The 27,975-nt window shown below is 38.5% G+C and overlaps 1 protein-coding gene across 1 annotated transcript; it reads right to left on the bottom strand.

Annotated features, from left to right (window-relative positions):
• Positions 1-80: 80 nt before the first annotated feature.
• On the bottom strand, positions 81-27,975 carry LOC119795930 (interleukin-1 receptor-like 2). Its single transcript, XM_038304182.1, has 11 exons — positions 27,829-27,975; positions 25,981-26,233; positions 21,195-21,387; positions 17,955-18,126; positions 17,176-17,238; positions 14,414-14,546; positions 14,167-14,318; positions 5,916-6,059; positions 1,752-1,919; positions 604-875; positions 81-465 (listed from the first exon to the last, which is right to left on the bottom strand). Exons 1-11 carry the CDS (start codon positions 27,917-27,919, stop codon positions 163-165), a joined length of 1,944 nt encoding a protein of 647 aa, XP_038160110.1. The 5' UTR covers positions 27,920-27,975; the 3' UTR covers positions 81-162.

Consider the following 27,975-nt stretch of genomic DNA (forward strand, 5'->3'; position numbering starts at 1 on the left):
GTGCCTTGAGATGACATTTGTTGTGAATTTGGCGCTATATAAATAAACTAAATTGAATTGAATTTATTGTATAATTTGCATAGTTGTAAATGTATTTATGTTATCATTGTAACTGTTTTCTAAGTCTTTAGCTCTTTAAACATTTCACTCGATCTTTCACATCTACCTGTCTAAGTTCAACAAGGCAGATTTCTCTTTGAAAAAAGCCCCTTTGCCTCTAACTGGCATATGGTACCTAATTTCTTTCCAAAATCTGGAGGAAGGAGAGAGGGATGGTGAGACTTTTGAGACCTTTTCACCACTTTCCTCATCCTTTCTCAAATTTGAACACATCCTCCATCTTTGCCTTGTTTGCAGAGCCTTCCACCAGCACACAGCACCCTGCTTCTTTCTCAGATGGCGCACTGACTCTGGGAAGAGGGCCAACTGATCCGGGGTGATTTCCTCCAACTCCACCAGAACCACCTGTAAGGACAGACCTTTATTAGACAGTAACTAAATTATAACAAAATTACTTTTCTGAATTATCTCTCTGTTTAACTTTTATTCAGCTCTAGTTTGGAATTTCCTTTTGATTTTCACATTAACGAGTCTCCTGCTTACCTTTATGGATCCCTCTAGAAGTGCCTTGTACATGGCTGCCACACATTCCAGCTGCTGCCTCGTGTCCAAAAAGTCTTTATCGCCATCATCAACATCAACAGTGCAGCTGCTCTCATTGTTCATGCTTTCGATTTCATCGCCTCCCTCACTGATCTTTGTAATAATATTACTGCTGCTGTTTGTGTTTCCTTTGCCCATGAAAGTGGTGGCAGTGTATAGCAGGAGAACTCTGCGACTGGCCTGAAGGTTCTCGTTCACAGAGTCCATGATGGCTGTAGAAAACAAATGATAGAAAATAATGGCCCAGGGGTAAAGGAGTGTGTACAGAATTATATGCTTCACACGAACCTTTACCACGTAGTAGCCTACTAACTGTATTTTTCATGCTACAAGGTAAGCTGTAAGACGATTTAATGCTAAATCTGCAGGAAGTAACTAACTGTGAAAAGGAATCAAGACAAGCACAACGCAAACCAGTAAGAGAATGTCAGGATGTGGTGTTGGTTTAAGGACCCAAATGCAGAGGCAAGTAGGCAGAGGTGAATTTAGGTGGGTTTAATGTTTACAGGAACTGAGGCAGGAATCAAAAATCCAACAGAAATAACAGACAAACCAGAACCAGGGAGACATCAGGGGAAAACCAAACGCTAGGAGCCAGGGAGAGACGAGGTACGCAGACAGACCTTAGACGAGGATTCAGCAAACAGGAACTGAAGAGGGAGGCTTTTAAAGGGGACAGAAACAAAGAGAGGGCTAACGAGGGGATTGAAAACAGGTGAGGGCAGAGCAGAAAACAGAGCTAGGGAAAGAGGACACAAGAGGGCAGCAAAGGACAACAAATGGAAAACCAAGAAAACAGGAACTAACAAACCAAGGCTGACAGAGAAGTAATGAGTGAAATGGAAACCAAGTGAACCTAAGCAGTTCAGCCAGATGAGGACCTGGACAAAGCAATACCATTATACAGGGACAGATTGCCGCCATTTTTTATTACGTAGTACTAGAAGTACACAATGAACGTCGGTCCTGGAGCAAGTTAAGTCAAGACATATTAAATCTGCTGACCTTAGGTTTAGGTTTCTCATTCACCAATGTAAGAACTAGGGTTAACCCTCATGTAAGGGAAAGAGCAAAAACTTTAGACATACCCTGCCCCGGCAGGCAGTCACGGCCTGCTATGAAGAGTTTGTAGCCGCAGGCCTGTTCCAAGACTTCAGGCAATGTTTGCAGGGCGAACTTCTCCCCTTCTTCATTGAATCCAGAGACACCGAGATTGGGGCCAATCACATAGGCATCATACAGCTTACCATCTAAACCTGGTGGTAAAAAGTTCTCGTTAGATGTTTACTGTAACAATCTTGCTATCTTTAAACATCAAAACATAATTGTACAAAAATATCCGAAAATGGGAAAAAGTAAACATATGTGCACACAACCCCAACTTGGCCCCATTTGAGAAAGTGACTTAACTAAAAAGAAGATATCCTCAATATCCTATTTGGCTTTGCAATATTTAGGATGATGACTTACAGAATAGGTTGTATCAATAAGGTAGCTCAACTCTGAATCAAGTCCCCTAGTGTTCTTCCCCAAAAATAATTCAACATTGGTGAGGGGGAAGCTAGAGCCAAACTCATACACTCAAAAAAAGCAAACTGGGTGTCTGTTACCTTATCTTATGTCTAACATGTAGCTTCTACTATATAAAATCATGTTTTGTGGTTGAACAGTTTTAAATCATGTAGATTTAGCATAAAATGCAACAACTTAAAATTTACTTGAATAATTTATGTTAAAACAACCTAATTCTAATGGGTTAAGATTGCAAATCAATAACACTCCAAAGCAGTAGGTGGCAGTAATGAGCACATTCCCCTCTCTTGAAGGCCACGGTCAAAGGTGAGTGAGTCCCCGACTCTGGCTGGCAGAAGGAGTAGACATTTTGAAAAGAAATTTCAAGTGTGGAAGAAGGTAAGTTTAATCTTTTATCATCCATCGAACAGAAAACAATACGGCAGCAGACATGTTATAGACAGTTAGTTATTGTCCTCTTTTGCATTTTGGATTATTTATTTGTTACTGGGCGTTTTATTAGAGTGCATTAATATATCACACTGTCGCCATGCTCATAGCTAACTAAGCTTACAAGCTAGCATCCTGAGGTCGACGGCATGGTTGACAACGCGTGCGGATTCATTTACAAAATGAGCTAAGAGCTGATGCAGGCATGGCTGGTGGGGGATAATTGCCTGCGTTTGGTGAATGTAGCTGCAGCTAAAAGGCTCCAGTCACATAGGCTACATTAATAATAATAGTGGTGATGAATTTCCCCCCAATCCGAATCTTGGCTTCACGTGGAGTCCGCAGAAAGCTCGGCACTTAACAGTCATTAGCTCTAAGTTTGGAAACTACCACGGCATCTCGGCACCTTGGCGGGGTTTCTATGTCAACTCCACGTAGCATTAGCTCATCCAGCTACTAACATCAACACAGTAGTTCTTCGCACTATGGAGCTTTCCACAGTCAGATTTTATTCACTTTGTTGACGAGGGAACAAATGTGTGCTACCATAAATGTACTGTTGTGCTGTAGCCCAGCTAGGAAAGCAAATCGTTACCATATTTCAAATGAAAAAGCATTTTCAGAAATGCTTTTTCATTTTAAGAATGTGGCTGCATTGTTTGACTCATAAATGAAATTAGTAATCAATCATCCTGTTTGCATTTTAAATTTCTTCTTTAATGCTTCTCATCATTTTACTTAATTAAAATAAAAAAGAAAAATACATTTGAGATTTATTTTTTGAAAATGTACCCCAGAAAATACATACCAAAAATAAATTTGAAATGTAAATTTTGAAAATGAAAAAGTATTTTCAGAAATGCTTTTTCATTTTAGGAATGTGATTGCATTGTTTGCCTCATAAATTAAATTAGTAATTAATCATCCTATTTCCATCTTGAATAAATGCACAGCACTCATTAACTTTGATTGAAATATGTACAGTGTGATTTATATCAGCCAACAAAATGTGGGCTAGCCTTGGAAATAACTTGTAAGCTGATTTAGGATTTGGTGGTAGATGACAATTGTTAAACTAGTCGGTCATTTCAATGCTATGATAGTTAAATTTACTTTTGTGTACCCTTTCTGTTTAAGCTAACTGCTGAATTTAAGAGGATTACAACCATCAGTTTGCTGTCAAAGTTCTTCTCCCAGCTGGATGCTCATTCTTCAAACTTGATGAGGGTGTTTGGCAAGAAAGGCGACGTTCAAGGAAGAAAGATAAGGAGCATCATGATACCCATCACCAAGGTATGATAATAGAATAAAATAGAAATTGTCAAACCTGTACCGATTCAATATTCTAAACTTAATGCTTGAAATTTAAAGCGAAAGTTTCAGAGGGATGGAGAGAAATAAAACTAGATGGAGAGGGGTGTAATGTACTTTTATGAAGAAGGATCTGATAAAATTTTAACCTTGGGCAGATGTGACAATGTCCACTGATGTTGCAATGGTAGGCTCTGTTTCCTGGGACCACATGCTTACATTTGACATATTTCTATGATAAAATGTCTTGCTGGTACATAAAACCAATGCACCCATGGATATTGTAAGTTCATATATCATAAAAATTGTCAATGATTTTTACATTTTGAAGAATGTATTATTTAAAGTTTTGTTTGTAAAATCTTCTACCAGTTGATTAAAATGTTTTATCTTTAATTTATTGTCCTACATACTCAGACTGACGCCATTGATGTCAAAAGAGAGTGAATCATCAAAGCCCTGTGTGTGTACCTGAATGAAGAGCCCAAGAACCTTGTGAAAGAATACATGGTATGTAATTTAGTGTGTTTAAAAATGGGACCAGTATAACATATCTTTACATGTATATCCTCTATTTCCCCCTTTTTTCTGTGAAGAACACAGATTGTGGGAGCAGTGAAGCTGCAGTGATGGAGACGACATTTGGAATATTTGTCATTCGCAAGGAAGGTGCAGAGCCAGGTGATGGACCGGAAGATGTAGGTATAGTTCTGGATGGGCTCGGAAACGTGCCACTTGCTGTGGTCATGTTGTTTGCGCTTGTATATGCGCTTAACCTCAGCTACCCGCCAGAGCTCAGATACACCTTTGAAGCTTTGCAGAAGATCATCGTGGAGCTTGATGGAAACATACTCTCAAAAAAAACTCAAACACTGAAAACTCTACTTGCGTGTTAGTCACCCTCAATAGAGTAAACTACAGGTTTGGAGTTACTCTAATGGGAAGGCATTTGAAGCCATTTGAGTAGTTACTGAACTGAAAGCTGTGTTTGTGTTTTAATACATCCTGTTGCTATTTTGGGTTTACAAAATAGAATGTTTTGAAATGTTTCTTTATGCAAAGGTAAGGTTTTAAAACAAATTGTTATTTTCTAAAGAAAACTATTTTGATATGGATGCATTATGCTGTATTTTGGTTGTTCTCAAATATTGGTCTTTGCACTCAGTTGACAGGACCACTTTCTGCGTATAACTTTGTAAAGGGCTTTGCTGAAAGCTCTAAATATAGACACCTAATGACAGGGGGCTCCAATTTCCTAACTCAGGAGTTACAACTTTTGTTTGTCTACAGACATGATGTTGGACACTGTTTCAGGCTGTATTGTTTGTTGTATTTTCACAACGTAGTCATTTTTAAAGTAAAGTGATTTCAACAAATCCAATTTAGTTCGTTTTTCTTTTCCAAACTTGACACCAGCTGGGGGTATATAGGCTGACATGTACATTTTAAATAGCTGAATATGTATACGTTAAAAATGATTTATTTTGTGAATAATTACTTATGTTCATTTTCATATGATAAAGTTAATCTCTTACCTAACTTTGTTTTGTGGGCTCAGCACAATAAATTCATGTACTGTACTATTTTGAAAAGTAGTTGTAACTACCCTATTAAATTATGTACCTAATAATCCTATCATACAAGTTTAAATGGCTTAAGAAAATTATGTTAGTATGTTACATTTACCTATATTTATCTAGTTGGACTGAACCCTGGTAATTAAGTAATAGTAATGCAAATACAACACGTTGACCCAACATATTTACCCTTTGTTCACTTAACAAAATTTCTTCTCGCTAAATTAATGCATTTTATTTAGGTGGAAATTATTTCCATAATTTTATTACGTTCTGGGAACAAGTTTTTTTTTTGAGTGTACCCACCCGAAAACTAATGTTTAGAGGGAAAAAAAGCTGAATATGTCTAGTTTACACTGAGTCATAACATAATGATCAAACTGTAATTATGAGAAATGTTACCTTGATTTGTATAGAGGGATGAAAACGTCCTTCTGGCCAAGAGCACAAGGTCTTTTTTGAAGATGTAGTAGATAGTGACCGTGATGATAAAGAGAACAGTCACCCCACCAGCAACTAATCCAATAGGAAGTATGATGTTCGGTTCTGTGCAGAAAAGACATAACACATATATCAATTTAAATTTGATTTACAACAAGGAAACTTTTGGGTATGATTAAAGTTTTTACGTTCTTAGTTGAGGGGTGAACAGTGGTGCACTTTGTAGCCCCGTTGCCTTAAAAGGTTCTGTGATCGATTCCCTGCCTGGGTTTTTTCTGTATGGAGTTGGCATGTTCTCCCATGCATTTGTGGGTACTTATTCTCCCACAGTCCAAAACCATGACTGTTAGGTTAATGGGCATCTCCAAATTGTCCTTAGTGTGAGTGCATCTTTTTTTATGATTTTATGTTTTTTTTTAGTCTCTGTGTTGCCCTGTGACAGATTGGATACCAGAGGCTTGTACCACAAAGCAAACTCAACCTTGCAGGACTACTTCCATCCTATCCAGTTTAGCCAGTCCACAACAATGGCGATCAGGATCGGTGGTACCACGAAGCTTGTAATCATCACACAAATTCATTCAGCTTTGACAAATCATGAACCTGTGAAAGCATGCGTATAAAGGGCGGCGTTCAAGGTCGCAGACTAATCACAATCATAAGTGCAGAAGGGAGAGCGCCATATTACTTCTGTGAGGAACAAAAACTCATCTTACAGAAATGTGAAGAGGAAAAACATTCTCAATGAAAAGCCGAACAAGGTGGCTGATTCAAAGGGATAACAAATGACATGGGAAAGGATTGCTGACTGTGTAAATAAGCAGGTTAGTTACACATCAGGGTCATTTAACACAGACTGCATCTGTACTAAAACTTAATTTCACTTGTTAGTCGGACTTTTTAATTCAATAAGATATGGGTAACAATAAAGCTGGAAGCTGATGCCATAACTGCATTATATTAAATAAAAGAAGTGATCAGTCTGAGTGAAATCATCCTGATTTCTGTGTCACAACTCAGCGGGACAAAAGGTAAAAATCTTCTCTGCTTTTAAAATGGGGAAAAGCCCTAAATATACAGAAATATGTTAATAGAATTTCTTCTTAAATTACACTTCATAGCATTTCTGTTTTAGTCTCATAGAAAGTCTTTGCTTAAAACGATCAATTCTCCTTTTCATAGTAACATTACAGCAAACAATAAAGTATGCATATATATATATATATATATATTTGCCAACTTGTGTATTTAACAGCAAGATTTTTAGAATGCATTTTAGATTAATTCTCACAGAAATACAGTAAATATCTCACCTGTGGTGGCATGAATCCCTCTTTTATGCAGTGTTCAGCTGCGGGTCGCACTGCCAACACACTCTTGTAGAATCTGGTACTATATATACCAGTCCACAAAACCGGTATTGCTCATATTGTTATAGTGATCCTGACCTCTGATTTTTATTTACTTATATATATATATATATATATATATATATATATATATATATATATATATATATATATATATATATATATATATATATAGTTTTATATAACAATTATAGTTGAAACAAGAGAATGCCAGTGGTGTATGCAGACATTATACAGGAGAGAACAAATACTGAATAGTAAACGCTTGTGATGTCAAAAAGGAGGAAAAAAATAAATGAATAAAGTTTGAACTGTTAAATTTTTCGAGACAGTATTTCGTTTGAACTGCTTTTTGGTTTAAAAGTTCCATTATTGTGATGTCGTTTTCTTGAAGTTATAGTTTCCCATCTGAATTAAATTGTTTCTTCAATGAAAGGAAACGTAATTGTTTCCCGAACAGCTTATTAGCTTCTGGGTGGAGTGATTTCTAGGATTCAGATAAATCTTGAAACCTAGCACGCCCCGGAGCAGGGTTGCTGTTCACAGTGTGTTACCATGGTGATTAGCCCCACTAAGGATGAATCAAGCTTGGTGGTACCGTATAGGGCGCAGTCAAAAATGTGTTATTTAGCATATTTTAAGTGAAAAATAAGGGCTTAATTTTTTTCCAAGTCATTTTTTCACTATGTCATTCACTTATTTCTAAAAATCATACTTCTTCGACTAGTTATTTTGTTTGGAGCTAAATATTTACTTTGCAAATGGAATATTTAGTTTTTTATATATATACAGGTGCTGGTCATAAAATTAGAATATCATGAAAAAGTAGATTGATTTCAGTAATTCCATTTAAAAAGTGAAACTTGTATATTATATTCATACATTACATACAAACTCATATATTTCAGATGTTTATTTTGTTTAATTTTGATGATTACAATTTATAGAAATGTTGGCCAACTGAAAAGTATGAACATGAAAAGTATGAGCATGTACAGCACTCAGAATTTAGTTGGGCCTCCTTTGGCCTGTATTACTGCAGCAATGCGGCGTGGCATGGAGTCGATCAGTCTGTGGCACTGCTCAGGTGTTATGATAGCCCAGGTTGCTCTAATAGTGGCTTTTAGCTCTTCTGAATTGTTGGGTCTGGTGTATTGCATCTTCTTCTTCACAATACCCCATAGATTTTCTATGGGGTTAAGGTCAGGAGAGTTTGCTGGCCAATTAAGAACAGGGATACCATGGTCCTTCAACCAGGTACTGGTAGCTTTGGCACTGTGTGCAGGTGCCAAGTCCTGTTGGAAAATGAAATCTGCATCTCCAAAAAGTTGGTCAGCTGCAGGAAGCATGAAGTGCTCTAAAACTTCCTGGTATGTGGCTGCGTTGACCCTGGACCTCAGAAAACACAATGGACCAACACCAGCAGATGACATGGCACCCCAAACCATCACTGACTGTGGAAACTTTACACTGGACTTCAAGCAACGTGGATGAAGTGCCTCTCTTCTTTTCCTCCAGACTCTGGGACCTTGATTTCCAAAGGAAATGCAAAATTTACTTTCATCAGAGAACATGACTTTGGACCACTCACCAGCAGTCCAGTCCTGTTTCTCTTTAGCCCAGGCAAGACGCTTCTGACGCTGTCTGTGGTTCAAGAGTGGCTTGACACAAGGAATGCGACAGCAGAAACCCATGTCTTTCATACGTCTGTGTGTGGTGGTTCTTGAAGCACTCACTCCAGCTGCAGTCCACTCTTTGTGAATCTCCCCCACATTTTTGAGTGGGTTTTGTTTCACAATCCTCTCCAGGGTGCGGTTATCTCTCTTGCTTGTACACTTTTTTCGACCACATCTTTTCCTTCCCTTCGCCTCTCTATTAATGTGCTTGGACACTGAGCTCTGTGAACAGCCAGCCTCTTTAGCGATGACCTTTTGTGTCTTGCCCTCCTTGTGCAAGGTGTCGATGGTCGTCTTTTGGACAACTGTCAAGTCAGCAGTCTTCCCCATGATTGTGTAGCCTATAGAACTAGACTGAAAGACCATTTAAAGGCTTTTGCAGGTGGTTTGAGTTAATTAGCTGATTAGAGTGTGGCACCAGGGGCCATCAATTTTGAACCTTTTCACAATATTCTAATTTTCTGATATGATGAATTTGAGATTTTCATTTGTTGTCATTTGTAATCATCAAAATTAAACAAAATAAACATCTGAAATATATGAGTTTGTATGTAATGTATGAATATAATATACAAGTTTCACTTTTTAAATGGAATTACTGAAATCAATCTACTTTTTCATGATATTCTAATTTTATGACCAGCACCTGTATATATATATATATATATATATATATATATATATATATATATATATATATATATAAATATATATATATATCTATATTTAGCTAAAATAAACTAAATATTTATTTTGCTAAAAAAATATATAGCTCCAAATCAAGTATGTATTTAACAAAATGAATATTTAGCTAGCTTGGTGGTAGCTCAATATTTAGCGAATGTGCAAATTCAGTTGCCGAATGGCTGAAGTGAACTACCAGAGCAAAAGCCTGGGGATTTCTATACAACTCCTACGGTTTAAGACGGGACACTGATTTCTGTTTAGTCACTTTGTGAATCCCAAACCGCCCCCTAAGCACTAACTCCTTAACTATCGAGTGTCACTTACCTTCATTGGACCATTCAATTTACAGGCACTAGGGCACTGCGCACGACGCTGTGTGTGCCGTAATCCCTGAACCGCGTCAGTACGGGCAGCCCTGTTCTTAATCTGGAGATAGATAGCGTGGCTGTCAGTAAGCCAACAACATGTAAAAGCGCAAATGTATGTTTACCGACGATTTATGAAAGAGTTTCCCCGCTTTCAGACCGGGTTGAGACAAATGGGAGGCCTTGTGCACAGTGTGCATAGCAGGCACATTTGTCTGCTGTGTCCAATGGAGGTGCAAGGGATCTGAAAAGCCACCAGGACACCGAGAAACACAAAACAGCTGTACGAGGTTAAAGTAGTCCTAGCTCGATCACACAGTACTTTGTCAAAACAGGGAACTAACAAATTAGCTCATTTGTTAATAAATTTTTTCCAATAGCCTACAGAACAGACATTATTTCGTTCATTACTGAGGCTGAGTATCATCTGTTATTGGGAGTTGAGAGTTATTGTTAACTTTTATTGTTAAGTGAGGGATGTTTAGATGAGAGATTATTTCTTTAATTGTGCTATTCATTCATTACAGGAATTGTTAAGCATTTTTTAATAAATAAATTTTGAAAAATTATAATTTGTTATTGGAGTTATTACTGTTGACTTTTACTGAAAAGCATTTTCAATAAACCAACTGTAAATATCATGTTATTGTAGGATTACGTAGGGCTATGTTAAATGAGTGCATGCAACGGACATATGCATGGGATGAGATCCACCCAACCCCCAATCTCCTCTGTTCCTGTTCTGGAACCACAGTCGGTCTCCTCTGTTGCTGATTCGGAGCCACAGTCGGCGGTCTCCTCTGTTCCTGATTCGGAGCCACAGTCGGTGGTCTCTGTTCCTGATCCGGAGCCGCGGTTGGCGGTCTCCTCTGTTCCTGTCCAGGAGCCGCGGTTGGCGGTCTCCTCTGTTCCTGTCCAGGAGCCGCGGTTGGCGGTCTCCTCTGTTCCTGTCCAGGAGCTGCGGTCGGCGGTCTCCTCTGTTCCTGTCCAGGAGCGGCAGTCGGCGGTCTCATCTGTTCCTGTTCCTGAACCGCAGTCGGAGGTTACCTCTGAGACTGTACCTGAGCCGCAGTCGGCGGCCTTCTCAGAGTCTGTTCCTGAACAGCAGTCGGCGGTTACCTCTGAGACAGTTCCTGAACCGCAGTCGGCGGTTACCCCTGAGATTGTTCCTGAACCGCAGTCGGCGGTTACCCCTGACATTGTTCCTGAACCGCTGTCGGCGGTTACCTCTGAGATTGTTCCTGAGCCGCAGTCGGCGGCCACCTCAGAGCTTGTTCCTGAGGCGCAGTCGGCGGCCACCTACTGTTGGTTTCTGGGTTCTGTCTGCCTTTCTCCTCCAGAGGGCGTTCTGGGTCTCCGGAAGTTGGAACTGACTTCACCAGCTGTTTCTCATCTGCTCATCAGGAGACCAGGATATAAGCAATGGCAGGACTACACCCCAGCGCCAGAGTGTTAAGCCAGTTATGGTTAGCGAAGCCTGAGCCAACCAGCCTGTCTGATTCTCTGAATCCCCTGAAACCAGAACCTGAACCTAATCAGTTTTTGTCTTCTCTGCTTCTTAGGAAGAAACCTGACTGAACCCTGGAACTCTGGAAGAGTTTCTCTGCTGAAATCTGCCTGCCGGCTCTCAGGAGCTCATCTGAAGAATCTAACTGTCTGAACCTGCCTGCCCGCCCTCAAGAAGAGGATCGGAAGAAACGCTGGACCTGAACACTGATAGTCTGAAGTCGAGTCCTGCCGTTGCTTAGCCCTCTGCCAACTTCAAGCCTCTGGACCAACCTGGTTACATCCCTCTGGTGCTAAACCTGAATCACGTCACAGGTACAAACTTGCACAATTCCTCTGACAAAGATCTACCGCATCCTGGCTAACCTAACTGTCCCTCTCTACAGAGAACCCCTTCTGACCAGTCCCGGATCTGTTTCCCAGCATCTCTAATAACATTGTGTTTGTTTTGATAAACAGTCAAACTTTTCATCTGCCTCCGTTGTGTTCTGCATGTGGGTTAGAAATCTGAATCCCATCATGACAGAGCCAGCACCAAGCTGGCTAAATATTTACTTTGTTAAAAAAATAAATTTATTTGGAGCTTTATATTTAGTTTGGAGCAAAATATTTATTTAACAAACTTAATATTTAATTTTCAACCTAAATATTTAGTTTTTAGCTAAATATTTATTCAACAGACTAAATATCTATTAAACAAAGTAAGATTTCTTTAAATGAAAGAATAGTGAAAAAATGACTCGGAAAAAAATAAACCTCTAATTCTTCTCTTAAAATACGCTAAATAACTATAAAAGTTGTTCCTAATTTTTGACTGCTGAACTTCACAAACGGTGCATCAAAGTACTGAAATGTCAGGTTTGAGGCTGAAATTGTCTCACTAACCCAGTAATCCTGCTTTGTGGTAGAGGCCTCTGTCCAGAACTTCAAATAGACAGCCTATCTATCAGATTTATAATAAAAGAATGTGAAAGTTGTGTTTGTTTTGTTGACAAACTCACCTCCCCTCACTGGAAAAAAATCGAAATCTAGATGAGTAATTATTTCTTAAATTAAGTGCATTTGTTCCTTGATAGAGGGGATAAAGTGACATTTTGCCAATGGAACAAGACAATTTACACTTAAAATTAGAAAACACAATTGCATTGTCTTATTTAAAGTTCATATTATCTAAGTATCTTATTTTAAGAAAAAAAAAACTCATTCCATTGGCAAGCTATCTCATTTACCTCCTCAAATTAAGAGTAAATATACTTAATTTAAGGAACTTTTTACTTATTTCTAGATTGTTTTTCTGGTGCTCTTGCTCCTCCAATTTAAGTTACTCTGCTTCACTCTATGTTACTCATACCTCTAGAATTCCCGTCATCCACTCACCCATCCAGATCCTCGTTATTCCCTCCTTACAGCCCACTTCGATCCATTCTGAAGTATGCAGAATTATTCAAACTAACTCCCCCTTTTCTACCCAATCATTTGCAGTTATTAATGCATCTCTCATTCTAAATGAAACCATTCCAATTACATTCACCCCCAAGATTGATCAGAAGAATAATTCACAGTGCAAGTTAATCTTTAAATAAATCACATTACTTTAACTGGCTTCCAGTATAGAATTCTCTATGTAGATTAAAAAACTAAACCAGAGCACGTTTCCACTTTGAACACTTTTTGCTCTATGTTAATATACAATGACTGACACAGCTGCTGTTGTTTCCTTATTTAGAAACGTTGGTGGTTGTGTCTGCTGACAGCGGCACTTTTAGATGTGTAGGGAAACTAGTTAGAGATTCTGAAGTTCAGCTTTCTGTTGCACACAGATAAGGCTGATGCATACAGAAAACACCATAACATGGTGTTACTTGAGGATAAATAGGGGGGAAGTCTTTTTCTAAGGGCAACACTTTTGTCTGCACTCTAAAAGGACTAACGCTGAGCTGTGGTCCAGAGCTGACCCTTTCTCTGTATTGTGGGCTTATTATCAATAATTTAGTTTTACGTAATTTGAATAAATTCTTTTAATATATAAAGATTTTTTTGGTTTTTTGTTTGTTATTTGGAGAACATTCTCAGATAAAAAAAGGGTTTTAAAAGTCAACGATTTAGACAGAAGGTTATTAAACACTGTGTCTACAAAAAAGATAAATGAACAAAACATTTAACAAATTTTTAGGAGTACTAATATAGAAAAAACACATATATGTGAGCCACATGTGCACAAAACAAGATCCATGCATGCACAGGACAAGATCCACACAAGCACAGCATAAGAACCATATGCATTTGCGCATTAGTAACACCAGGAAGAGTCTCAAAAATCCACGCACAAATGCTGTAAAGTTCTAAGACTACTGGTAGTTTATAAATTAAGATATAATTGTGTATGCATCAAAAAATACTTTTTTAAATTTTGTGTTGTGAAAATGTAAATTGTGTGCATTTTTGTGAATCACTGTGTGCATGTGTGGATCTTGTCCTGTGCATGTTTGGATTGTGCTGAGCATGTGTGGATCACATGTGTGAGTTTGTTGTACTACATTCTAACTCTATAGTACTAACATTTGGACATATAAGTAATAGCGTAACGATTCATGCTCAATAGCTTTACCTGTTGGTAACAAAGTGAAGTATCCTTCAGGAGAGCCTCGGGAACTTTGGGCTCGACAGGTATAATTGAGGTAGAAATCCTCCTCCCTCACTTCAGAGAACAGTAGCAGACTTTCTAACCACACACCCTCTGGTTCATCTTGAGTCCACAAACTGTAAAATCAAACCAAGTAGAGGTTCCGTAATGTTGTTTCACAATTTTAAATGTGGTAGTTTGAAAGAGCAAAAGAGAATTTAAAATTACAAACCGCGTCTCCGACATGTAGATTCGTTCAGATGACTTGTAGGAAAAGGGTGTATTGTTGACAACCCAATAGACATCAACGAATGGTATTCCAACTCCTGGTATAAATACTAAACACCTCTGGTTGAAGTTCAACCCTAAAAGCAGAAAACAAATAAAGAACATTTAAGCCTTAATATATTTGGTGTGACATTGCATTCAAACTGAATTGTTTTTGCGTTCGCAAAAACACCATAATCAGTTTTTGTACCGTTTCAGCTTAAACAGTTTTAGACCATCCCAAAACAGGTCACCCAATAATGCGGTATTAAGGTTTAAGGCAGGACATATAGCTCTGACAAAGTTGCTAAGCCCAGAACCGAAACCAAAATAAACAGCACAGCATAGGAGGACACAGATGTAGATTATCTGAATGTTAGTACTACTATGTTGCTACTGACAATTTCTTTTATTACTTTGATTGGCTTAAACCAAACTTTGGGAAGTGTTAGGTAAAGTTTTACCTAATCGCCTCGGAGGGTTCACTTGACGTAGTTGTTTCTTTTGTTTAGTAACTATGAATATGTATTACTCTGTATAGGAAATTCTGTTGGGATCCAGAGGTTTGGTAACTTTTCTCCACCAGAGGGAGCCTGAGACCTTCCTCCTGAGGGCATGAGTCGACGTCTGCACACCTGTTCTCTATCTTCTCATTTGGAGGCGTATAAATGGAGGAGGATGCTGACACTTCTCTGCCAGAGTGTTGCCAGTAACGGTACCGGCTAACTTTGAGCTGCTTTAACCTGGATCAGTTCCCTGATTCTGAATCCCCTTGTCTCTGTGTTTTCAGCTACTCAGATCCTGAATTATCTGGAGATCAACCAACCCTCAAGATGGAACCCTCGCTGTCTGGAGTCTTACCTGTCCACCCTCCGCCGCCGCCTCTGACCTCAGCCCTCAACCTGCCAACCGGCCTCTAGACCCTCAAGCCCCCCCCCCCCCCCCCCCCCGGTCTGAAACACCCCCGAACAGGTATTAATCCCAAATTTCCACCAAACAGCAACTTTCCTGGATCCTGACTAATCATTTCTGTCCTCCCCTAGTTACCTCCTGAGATCAATAAGACGCACCAAGGATTCCATTACTCTTTGTTTGAATTAATTGTCAATAAATCTCACTATTGAATTTTCTCTCTCTGGAGAACTTTCTTCATGTGGGTTAGGAGACTCGACCCCAACATAACAAATTCAAAGTGCTTAAAAGCAGGGGAAAATGTATTCAACCTAACGAGATTACCTCATGTATATTAAAATAAATAATCATAATTTACTTACGCATTTATAAGAGATGCTCTAGAAATATTTGAGCAACATACTCTATAAGACTACATTTGGATAGTGTCAGCTTAAGCTTAATTTTAGTGGATTTTGGAAATGGAGAATGTCTTTTGTGCAAAATATTGTCACACATTAGCTGTCTTTGCAGTTATTTAAGTTTGGGATTTTATGGAGGAAAATAATGTTATAAAGGCAGGCTATTTCAATCAGGATTGATTTGAGAGAAAAATTATTTAGTTCTTTTTCAGGAGAAATGCTTGAAAAGAGCAAAGTTACAAATTTGACGTTAAAATACCATAAAGTATATTTATAAGTAAAATAAAATCATCACTCTGATAAAAGAGCTGCATTAGTAACATAAATCTGAGAATCCGCTTTATGATGAGCTATTTGGTATTACAGGTTTGACAATGTGTGTTGTGACCTACAGTGGGTGCTGGTTGGAAATGGACAATTTACTCACGCTCCTCGTGTTTCACGAATTGCGTGAAAAACATGTGACTACTATAGCCACTAGGTGGCAGTCTGAGTCCATTTCGGCGTCCCATGGGTCAGGATTAGATAGCTCAATGAGCAGACTGGGAGGGGTTTTTATGTGTTGCAAGCTGAGCAGACTATTGTTCCCCAGCTTTAGCGTAGAGGGTAGGGTGAATGGTCAACAGTTCAAAAGGTTGAGGGATCGGTCCCAGCTGTGGCTGAGTTTATTATTGTTGCCTTAAATGTTTTTCTATTTTTTTAATCACTTGATGGCCTATGATATCAAAAATTGTACAATAACATATTTAACTTATTTATATATTTTATGGATACTAGCCTATTATGCTGTTTGACTTTATGGCGTCTTTCTTTTATTTAGATCAGCTGATGTGCGCTCCACCTTTCCAAGGAATTACATTAGACCATAGGGATTATCATTCTACAGCCTCAATATCTTACTCTGATAATACTAGGCGTATTGTTATACTATTTTTGTTATTTTTATTATTATCATTATTATTATCATTATTATTATTATTATTATCTAGCTGGTAAAATTCTCAGTTTGATCTGGAAAAAGACGCTATGATGCCTGATACAACAAGCATGAAAGGCAATGATGTTTTAGCTTACTCCGCTTTGTTTGACCCAACCCCCCAGGCTTTTTTGGAACATTATGCAACAATGCTGCTTGCTGCCGCGATGAATAGTGGCGTTTCTAAGCTGTTGTCAGGGATGGCTTTGATCGACCTAAAAGTCAGTTAGCTAATCCGGAGCATTCCCATTTTAAATACAGTGAACCCTCGTTTATCGCGGGGGTTACGTTCCAAAAAGAACCCGCAATTGGTGAAATCCGTGAAGTAGAAACCTACCTTCCATCTGTTATACTGTAAGTATAAATAAGTCAAACAGACCAACAATGTTTTTTTACAGAAAAATAAAAAAAGCGTTACTTTTTTTTTTTAAGTTTTACCTTTCACTGCCTTGATAGCTTCATTTGCTGGTTCATGAACTTGGGGAAACAGGAAGTAGTCATCTAAAAGTAGAAAAAAAAACAAAGTATAAGGAATATTGATTTTGTTCTGTTATTTGGTCTTTTTTCAGTTTGATCAAAAGACAATGAATCTTTTCATGTTGTTTCAGCTGTTGAGATTGATTGTCTTGGCACCGATGACTGGCTTAATTTACTATTCGATGCACCTGTCCAGCTCCACCCAGTGTCTCATCACCATTCATCCGTGTTACCTGCCTATTTAAGCTGCTTGCCCCCATTCATCAGTGCCAGATTACTCAAGCCTCTGGTGAGAGTTCTATAGTGTACCTGTTTGTGTTCTGATTGCTTGATCCTGACCCATTTTTGCCTTTGGACCGCATAGCCTGCCTGTTCCTATTCTGATCTGTTTGCCTGACCTGTCCTTGGACTCCTGCTGGGTTTCCCTATGGTACCTCTTCTGGCTTGGATTCCTATGAACCTATTACTTACAGTACCTCAGAGGTCTATTTGTCACAATAAGATAAAAAAAGACTTGATTGCAACCAAATTGGAAATTATTTTCTTAAAAATCTTCTTTAGTTTCAATTACATGTAGAAACTAGTATTTGTATTTGTACTTCGTTACTTGACACCTCTGCTGTAATTTTACATATTTCCCTTATGTATTCAGAAAACCCCAATGGATATTTTAAAAGTTGCTGTGAAAATCCTTTATGCCTTTATGTGTAAAAAATAATACAATTTCGATCCCATCTGACCTTTGACTGTTACATCACGGGTTTCTGATACAGATACGTTTACGCCATCAAGGGTAAACATCAGGGTACAGGTATATGTTCCACTGTTTTCATTTTCCACTCTGTTAATGTTTAGCATATTCCTGCCCCGGGAGGTGTACTTTCCGGGTTCATCCAGTATGGGGTCACAGCCCTGTTGGGATAAAGAATAGTTTAGTCTTCAGCATTCACTTAGAAGATCCTCAACATTGAGAGCTGACAACATTCTTCATGCCTTTTTCTTGACTCATTTGTATATTTTATTTCTAAAGCAATAGCTTTACTTGGCGGAGACCCTGACAAATACAGGTGCTGGTCATAAAATTAGAATATCATGAAAAAGTAGATTGATTTCAGTAATTCCATTTAAAAAGTGAAACTTGTATATTATATTCATACATTACATACAAACTCATATATTTCAGATGTTTATTTTGTTTAATTTTGATGATTACAAATGACAACAAATGAAAATCTCAAATTCATCATATCAGAAAATTAGAATATTGTGAAAAGGTTCAAAATTGATGGCCCCTGGTGCCACACTCTAATCAGCTAATTAACTCAAACCACCTGCAAAAGCCTTTAAATGGTCTTTCAGTCTAGTTCTATAGGCTACACAATCATGGGGAAGACTGCTGACTTGACAGTTGTCCAAAAGACGACCATCGACACCTTGCACAAGGAGGGCAAGACACAAAAGGTCATCGCTAAAAAGGCTGGCTGTTCACAGAGCTCAGTGTCCAAGCACATTAATAGAGAGGCGAAGGGAAGGAAAAGATGTGGTCGAAAAAAGTGTACAAGCAAGAGAGATAACCGCACCCTGGAGAGGATTGTGAAACAAAACCCCTTCAAAAATGTGGGGGAGATTCACAAAGAGTGGACTGCAGCTGGAGTGAGTGCTTCAAGAACCACCACACACAGACGTATGAAAGACATGGGTTTCTGCTGTCGCATTCCTTGTGTCAAGCCACTCTTGAACCACAGACAGCGTCAGAAGCGTCTAAAGAGAAACAGGACTGGACTGCTGGTGAGTGGTCCAAAGTCATGTTCTCTGATGAAAGTAAATTTTGCATTTCCTTTGGAAATCAAGGTCCCAGAGTCTGGAGGAAAAGAAGAGAGGCACTTCATCCACGTTGCTTGAAGTCCAGTGTAAAGTTTCCACAGTCAGTGATGGTTTGGGGTGCCATGTCATCTGCTGGTGTTGGTCCATTGTGTTTTCTGAGGTCCAGGGTCAACGCAGCCACATACCAGGAAGTTTTAGAGCACTTCATGCTTCCTGCAGCTGACCAACTTTTTGGAGATGCAGAGTTCATTTTCCAACAGGACTTGGCACCTGCACACAGTGCCAAAGCTACCAGTACCTGGTTGAAGGACCATGGTATCCCTGTTCTTAATTGGCCAGCAAACTCTCCTGACCTTAACCCCATAGAAAATCTATGGGGTATTGTGAAGAAGAAGATGCAATACACCAGACCCAACAATTCAGAAGAGCTAAAAGCCACTATTAGAGCAACCTGGGCTATCATAACACCTGAGCAGTGCCACAGACTGATCGACTCCATGCCACGCCGCATTGCTGCAGTAATACAGGCCAAAGGAGGCCCAACTAAATACTGAGTGCTGTACATGCTCATACTTTTCATGTTCATACTTTTCAGTTGGCCAACATTTCTATAAATCCTTTGTTTTTATTGGTCTTCAGTAATATTCTAATTTTCTGATATGATGAATTTGAGATTTTCATTTGTTGTCATTTGTAATCATCAAAATTAAACAAAATAAACATCTGAAATATATGAGTTTGTATGTAATGTATGAATATAATATACAAGTTTCACTTTTTAAATGGAATTACTGAAATCAATCTACTTTTTCATGATATTCTAATTTTATGACCAGCACCTGTAGGTTAACTGACTGTTGAAGACATCTCTCATGCACAATGGAAAACAGACGTTTACACACAATGCATAACAGGAAATGAATTTTCCCCACCGTGATTCTGAATCACATCATGCTTAATCTATTGGGGAAAACTAAATAGTTTTGGGAATATTTTCAATATATAAAAAAACCCATAAAATTTTAGATACCCTGCCACAAACTACTCACCACTGTTTTCTGGAATATTAGCCATTTTCTCCTGAGAGGAGAAAACGTAGCTTCCAATTGGTAGCATTGATAAAACAATGCGGGAAACGACACCAATGTCCAGATGTTTTGTTCAGAATCACTAATATAATATGGAAGCCAAGAGTGGCCATATCCCTCCGATAGTTTTTCAGGGTGCTTTTCTTGAGAAAACCAGTTAATTTTCTCATTATCTAAAGAAAACGAAAGCCACTTTCTCATCCTAACGAGATGATTGGTGTGTGTTAAAACTGATTACATCCTTCAAAACCACAACAGCGGGAGAGGATTTATAAGTATAATTCATTGCATCCTATGTGTAATTCTGTTCCACTTCTGATTCATAAGCAATTAGACCCATGCCTCGGGTGCCTTTAGCGTCCGTGTTTTCCTGTTTTCCTGTTACGTTTGTGACAGGTATAAGATGCATTAACGCCCAAGTTGAGTCCAGATTAAATATTTTCATTAAAAAAACAGTCAGATTTGTTTCTACTGTATTCCATGCAATCCAACCATCCACCATGGCCTAAAAATGAGTGAAAAGAAATAGGAAACAAAAAAATTATTATTTGTGCACACACGGTATCACAAATGCACAACTACTGGTACAGCAGTAATGGATGGACTGGGAATCCAACTGTTGGGCAGCCTCATTCATTACTCATACAAGGTAATAATCTCCTTACCTCAAGAAATCAGTGACTGTTTTCTCGTGATAGCGAGATAGTTATGTTGTTATCTTGAGAAGGTAAGGGAAAAAAACAGTCGAGTATAACCACTCTCAGCTTCCGTAATATTGTGAAACCTCTCTGTATTGTTATTTTTTGTTCCGTAATGCACATTTTGTTAAACATTGTACTAAAATGGATTAACGCTGTACTTATAGTATACTTTGGTAGTGAAATCATTTACAGTAGACTGATTTATCATACAGTATCATCTAAGTTAAAAACATTTAAAATTCTCTGGAAGTTTTTCTGACTAACGCAAAGAATGTTTTTTTTTAGTTACTATTTAAAAATGTGAGAAAACAAGCCTTTTCTAAACTCAAATTGAGTTTGACAACAAGAAAAATAAAAGGTGACATACCTTATACCAAGTGACAGAGTAGATGATGCCGTAATTGTCCAGTTTATACAGATAGTCCCATAGATTGCATTTCACGATGTCTGCCACACCTTTGTTGAGCACTTGTTCGACTTTTTGTGGCCTTCCACACTCTCCAGCAACTGGCATATTTACCACCAGTTTAGTGGACTGCATGAAGCACTGAGAAGGAGTCCTGCAAGGAAAAACAATACAGTATGTAATTAGCACATGTAAAAATTTTAACATGCTTATTTTAAAAGTCAATCAGTCTAGTAGCTGGTGTTAGAAAGATGCTTCGGGAAGCATTGCATTTTTTTTCTTTAATGCTATTCAACCCTTTTCTGAGAAATGGTTGGAAAAGGTGAGACACCACAGTGTTACATTGTAGAAAACACAGCTCTTTCTTTAGCTTACTTTTGCATGCAGTCAGAATAAAATATCCTCACAGAAGAAGTGACCTGATCTTCTCTATTGACTTTTTATTGATTTTTTCCCCACAGATTTTGTGGGGAAAAATAGTCTTAATAATTTAAACCAGTCCGAAGAGTATTAATGTCTTTTGAAAACTAATCAGATTTATAATTTTCAACTTTTGTCAAAAGCAGAAAGTATTTTTAAGTGTGACCTTACTCTTGTCGAGGTAAACTTCATAACTGTGATGTTATCTTCTATAGCATTCTATCTAGCATTATATCTTATCATTTATTATATCTTATCATTTATGTTCATAGAAGGGGTCAAAAAATATTATTTTTCTTCAAAGACCTTTTTTGTGAAATAATCTAATAAAAAAAGTGATGCATAATTTTTTATGCATCACTTGCATCACTTGAATCACTTTTTTTCTCAATTTTTTTCAGGTTGCAAAAAAAAAAAAAAAATTGTATAGAATACATTTTTTTAATTCTTAATAATGAACTACATACTGAATTGATAGTTTCTCTAAACATTCTTTCTGTTGTGGAGATTTTAAGTAGATTTAAATTAGTGGTGGGCCATTATCAGCGTTAAGAGATGAACCTATCTTACAAACTACCTGCGAGGAGAACTATCATGAGGAGAATACATGACCAGCACGCCGTGGAGAAAGCCGTGAAAGATGAGAAGTTAATTGAGGCAACGTGTGCACCACTGACGATGGACAACTGGACATCTGTCAATAATGATAACCACCTCTCCATTTCTGTACACCTTGTCAAAACCAGCTTCCTCTGCTTTAGGTATGCTATGTTATGTAATTTCAAATGTTATTTTACCACGACACCACGAATGACTACCACAACAACACAGTAGTAGACTGGTCCCCTACTATTCCTAAAATATTCTTTCTATCATGATTTGTGGACATTAAGATCTAAAGAGAAGCATCATCTCCTGGTCAGACCATGTAAATCAGTGAAAGGATGGTGTCTGAGTAAAAAAATATGCAAGAGGGGGTCACTCCAGTTTTTAACAGTGTCCTGTCTGGCAATGTGGCAATAAGAATAATTGTCTTGGTGCCAAAAAAGGGGAGTATTGCAGATTGTATGGACACTTCAATGTAAGTAGAACAGGAAAAGAAAAACAGGAAAAAAGAGAAAAGATGAAAGAAAGAGGAGAAAAAAGAGCGGTGTATGTTTGCTTCTTGATGATAGCTTTGGTGAATGTGGGTAAAGTGTGATACTTGAAATGTAGCTTCTGTGGTATTTATTTAGCCTATTTAATTTCTAGAGCTAGAGTCATGATATATACATAAAAACCTCAGAATCTTCACATCACAACAGACATTCTAAACACAGATTTTAGATTATCTTCAAACGCTGTTGTCTCTTAAGTCAGATTTTTGGAGACACTATATCGTTAAAGTAGGATACTCATACAGTATATTGGAAGTGGGACACTATTTTTTTCAGCAAAAACACGGTAAAAAAAAATGAGCAAAAAAAGTATTTATAACTTTGTCAAAATCTTATGTAAGAAGGCAAAATGATATGATTTTGCAAACATAAAAAAGTAAACCTTTTCTTTTAAATTCTGGAGGTAGCACACATATCATAAATGCCTTGGGCAGAATTCAAATGAGTGATTTTAATCTAGATTAATTGAGAATAATTCTAAAGTCACAATGAGATTAATCCAGAATAAAAAATGTATCTCTGCTCACCAGTAATTTAAATACAATACAACATTTTGACAAACATTAAGAACTGTTGTAAAGGACCTTAAAAACCATTAGTAAGTCCAGTGCAACAGCTTGCAGACCTACTTGTCTATGCTATGAGACTTCATGGAAATCTGATCCTCAGTGATTTATTTAAAAAAATATTACTGTTTGACTTCTTTATTTTGGAGCCCCCTGAACTGGTTTGGCACTAATCAGTTTGTGTCCCCCCAGTGCATATTGGTCCCTGCCTGGCCACCCCTTGGAAAACGTTTTGGCTTTGTGACTGATTCTAACAGAGATGTCTGCAGATTGGTACATTAGTACACCAGGGTAATGCCACCGACCTGGAAAAACTTAATCTGGGCAAAATATCTGACATTATGAGGAACATTACAATCCAGAGCTTGATTAATTAGTTAAGACATGTACCGTATTTTCACGACTATAAGGCGCACATAAACGTCTTTTTTTCCCTCAAAATGTGCGGTGCGCCCTTTGGTGCGGTGCGCCCTATGTGTGTTGTAACTGCGACTTTTGAGACCACCTCATTGAGGAGATGATGAAAGAGTGGCTGAGGGAGGTGAATGTAAGGAGACCAGGTGGGTTTTTTTCCACTCATCACCATCGCTGTTAATCTGACTCCATGCGTGCCCATCTCACAGCTGATGTGAAAAACATGGTGAAACATATTAATGCTGTGCTCGCTGTGAACCGGACGCAGCAGGTGCAGCAGAAGCAGCGAGTTTACATGCAAAGTCAACGGTTGACGAGCGTATAGACGCAGCAAAAGGTCCCGCAGCGCGTTTTGAGCAGCAGGCGCAGCGCGTCGGGAGCGCGCCACCAACGCGCTGCTGCTGCTCGAGATGGAAAAATTGAAGTTTTGCTGCTGGACGCGCCGCATCAACGAATCAGAGAAGCTGATCTGGGAGCTGACAGCGAGACAGACACATCGCTCTGATGACATATGATTTTAAAGCAAATGAAAGGGCTGGATGGATGAGGAGATGATGAAAGCATGGCTGAGGCAGGTGTATGTGAGGAGACCAGGTGGTTTTTTCCACGCATCACCATCGCTTTTAATATGTGACTCCATGCGTGCCCATCTCACAGCTGATGTGAAAAACATGGTGAAAAAAAATAAACGCTGTGCTTGCCGTTATCTCGGGGGTCTGACAAAGGAACTTCCACCGCTCGACATCGCTGTGAACCGGCCGTTCAAAGTAAGGCTGCGAGCGGCGTGGGAGCGATGGATGACAGACGGAGAGCACAGTTTCACGATAAGTGGAAGGCAGCGCCGGGCAAGTTACGCCACCGTTTGCGGATGGATTGTAGATGCTTGGACTAAAGTGTCTGCTGGCTCTGTTGTTCAAGCTTTCGCAAAAGCCGGCATTATTTCTGAGGAGCCGCGCTGCACGGAAAGTGACTCTGACAGCGAAGAAGGGGAAATTGGCATTTCTGATTTAGCGCAGCTGTTTAATTCAGAAACAGAGGATGATGACTTTGATGGGTTTGATTAATACTTTGTAATAAATACTTGAATAAAGCACAATCATGCTCAGTTTTGCTCCCGCTCTATTTTTCTACCTGAAAACTTAATTCAACAGCAGCCTCTGGGCGGGTCTCCTCCAGTTTCACCTCGGCTGCTGGCAGGTGTTTTTTCATCTAAATAATCTAAATCTTGCAGCTATATTTGCTGTGATCAGTGGGAATAAAGTAGTTTTAATATGTTTTTAAGTGAGAAAGTCCACCTGAAAACGTAATAATTGCAGTCAGTTCATCCAGATTATCTATTTCTGTCAGAGGCGCTCAGACCCCCACATACCAGCGGTGCGCCGACAGCAGAAATCCCTTCATCCGCAGCCTCTGGGCCTGGTCGCCTCCGGGTTCACCGCGGCGGCTGGCAGGTGTTTTCATCTAAATAATTTAAACTGCAGGCACCAGGATACCGGTAATAAAAGCGAACATATTCCGTCGGCAGGTTTCAGTATTTTAAGTTAATTTAGGAGTGACCACAGCGCCCTGTCATCTGCGATGTGTCTGTCTCATGGCCAGCTGCCAGGTTTGATTAATACTTTGTAATAAATACATGAATAAAGCACAGTCATACTCAGTTTTGCTCCCGCTGTATTTTTAAATATGCAGTAGAGGTATTTAAAGGTAGAAGAGGACATGTACCGGTATATAAAAAACGCGCCCTATAGTCCGGTGCGCCTTATGTGTGTGTTAAATACAGAAATGGCACACATAACTGAGACTGCGCCTTTTAGTACGGTGCACCTTATGGTCGTGAAAATACGGTAGATAACAAGTAAAGTAACAACCACATTATGTACCAATGAACTGCAGTATGTGTGTAAGGTATGGACTTTTTAAAAACACACTTTCTTTGGGTTTGCAATTTTTAAAGTAGAAACACTGGGCGGAGCAACAAATCCATATAAGCTCATTTGAATTTCTAAGCTTTAAATTGTGACCCGATCCAGTTGTTTTAATATCTTAATATCCGTGTTACTTTTAAATTACCTTGAATTGAATATCAGTTTTCAATATATTTTTTGAATAAAAGGCAAAAAAGTTATCTTTTTAAAGTTTTTTTTTTTTTTTTTTTTAAGTTCGAAAGTTATTTTCCTTTTAGCATCTTACCTCAGTACAGTTAAGTATTCTCCATCATCATCCATAGTTGTGTTAAGGAACCATAGAGTTTCCCTGAGAACCAGAACTTGACCGGTCACATTTCTCATTTCTTGTCCGCTCTTTGTGCTGAACCAGGTGATGTTGAATGGGGTGGTGGTGAAGTTAAAGACATCTGGAGACAACAGGGTGCTGTTCAGCATGGCCACGTCCCCGGGAACAGAGAACACTCTTTCAAACTGGAGCTTGTAGTTGGTGCAGTTCTCTGCAACAAAAAAATCATTAAAAAAAGAAAATATCTTCAGTTACTCCGCTTTCGTCTCTCTTATTTAAAACATTTTGATGCATTTAAACAATATATCTCTTCTGCTGCAAACTAAATGGGACAATGTCCTTCGTAAAAAGTGAACAAATAGCCTGAAAGAGTTCTCATGGATGATTCAAACAAGTCCCTCATCACTTCATCAAATAATATTTTAAACCTAAAAAAAAAAACACTTGTCATTTTTAGTGTGCAAGGGACCACATTCATCCTTTGTCACCTTCAATTGAAAGCAGTGCTGCAGTTGCCTTGACTGCGGATGTTGTCGGCCAATAGCAGGGTGCTTGCATCTTCACAAGGCTGCAAGTCCCTTGGTCCTTATCCAATAGAGACCATTTGGGGCCCTCAATCAAAACCCTTAGAACAAAAATGCTTCATCTGTGCTGCACAATAGTAGCCCACTGCTCCCCAAGCGGCTGGGTAAAGTGCAGGGGCAAATTTTATTGTAAGGTACAGCAAATAAAAATGAAGATTAAAGAGAAATAATAATAATATATTCGGGTATGGCTTTAAGAAAGGGATTTAAGAATCTGAAATGAAATCTGAGAATGAGAATCTTTGGAAGGAGCAAAAGATTATGTCATGTAAAGGAGGCCTTCCAACCGCAAAGATCAGTCATCAACGTAAATAACCAAAATACTAGGGGAAACATGCATACTGGACAGCGTATACGCAAAAGACTATACAAATTTCTCTGTATGTTACTGAGAAGGGCATACGTTGTTTTTAACATACCCTGTTTTAATAAAATGTATCATAGATTGTTACTATAAAAAAATATTAGTACAGTAATTTACTTGTTTTTGTTTTTAGTGTTGCATTTTGTCCCCAAGGTGGCAGCAAAATTCTAGCACAGGACTAGTGGCTGCAGAAAAAAAAAAAGTAACATTTCAAAAACCTTAGAAATATTACACTTGTAAGTTTATTCGTAAACACCGGTGTAAAGGAAAGTTCTGCGTTTACACCTTGAAGTTTACACTTTCTCTCTCCAGTTCATTTCCTGAGAAGAGATCATTTGGGGAAAACCCTTTACATAATACTTCATAATGTAAATGTATTAAACAACCATGAGATATGACAGCAGATTTTGACATAAATTGTAATCTTATTTAGACCAGAGAAGTTGCTTAGGGTTACAGAATGTAGCGCTTACCAACTGGGTTCCAAGTGGCCTCGAATCACAGTTAAAGAAGCATTTTATAATACTCCAGTATGCCACATTATCACATTACATCATACACGCTTGTAAGGCTCCAACCTTATCAAAATATTACACTTTGTTCTTAGATCAAGACACCGCTCTCATTCCATTCCCAAATCTTTGCCACATACATAATGAAGAGGATTTTTTTATCCTGAAAGAAAAACTGTCTTAATTAGATCAATTCCTTGGGAAAACTTTAGCTCTGACAAAACAGGCAGGTGTGTTATTAGGGTTTAACACTCACACATCATCAATGAAAATAATCCTAACACAAGTATCTCAGTTTTGGGTCGATATGTAAACAAAAACAAAACAATTAAAAAACAAAACAAACCTTTTATAAATTCAGCCTTTGCAGGTCCTGCACAGATCCCTAAAATCCAGAGGAGCAACGGAAGGATTTTGCATAATGAACTCAGGTCCATTTCTGAAAATAGATGCAAACATAAGTAAAAGAATTAATCTGATAGATTGAAACAGC

This window comes from Cyprinodon tularosa, unplaced genomic scaffold, assembly GCF_016077235.1.
Source record: "Cyprinodon tularosa strain WSP-4 unplaced genomic scaffold, ASM1607723v1 ctg527, whole genome shotgun sequence".
In the NCBI taxonomy this organism is placed as follows: domain Eukaryota; kingdom Metazoa; phylum Chordata; class Actinopteri; order Cyprinodontiformes; family Cyprinodontidae; genus Cyprinodon; species Cyprinodon tularosa.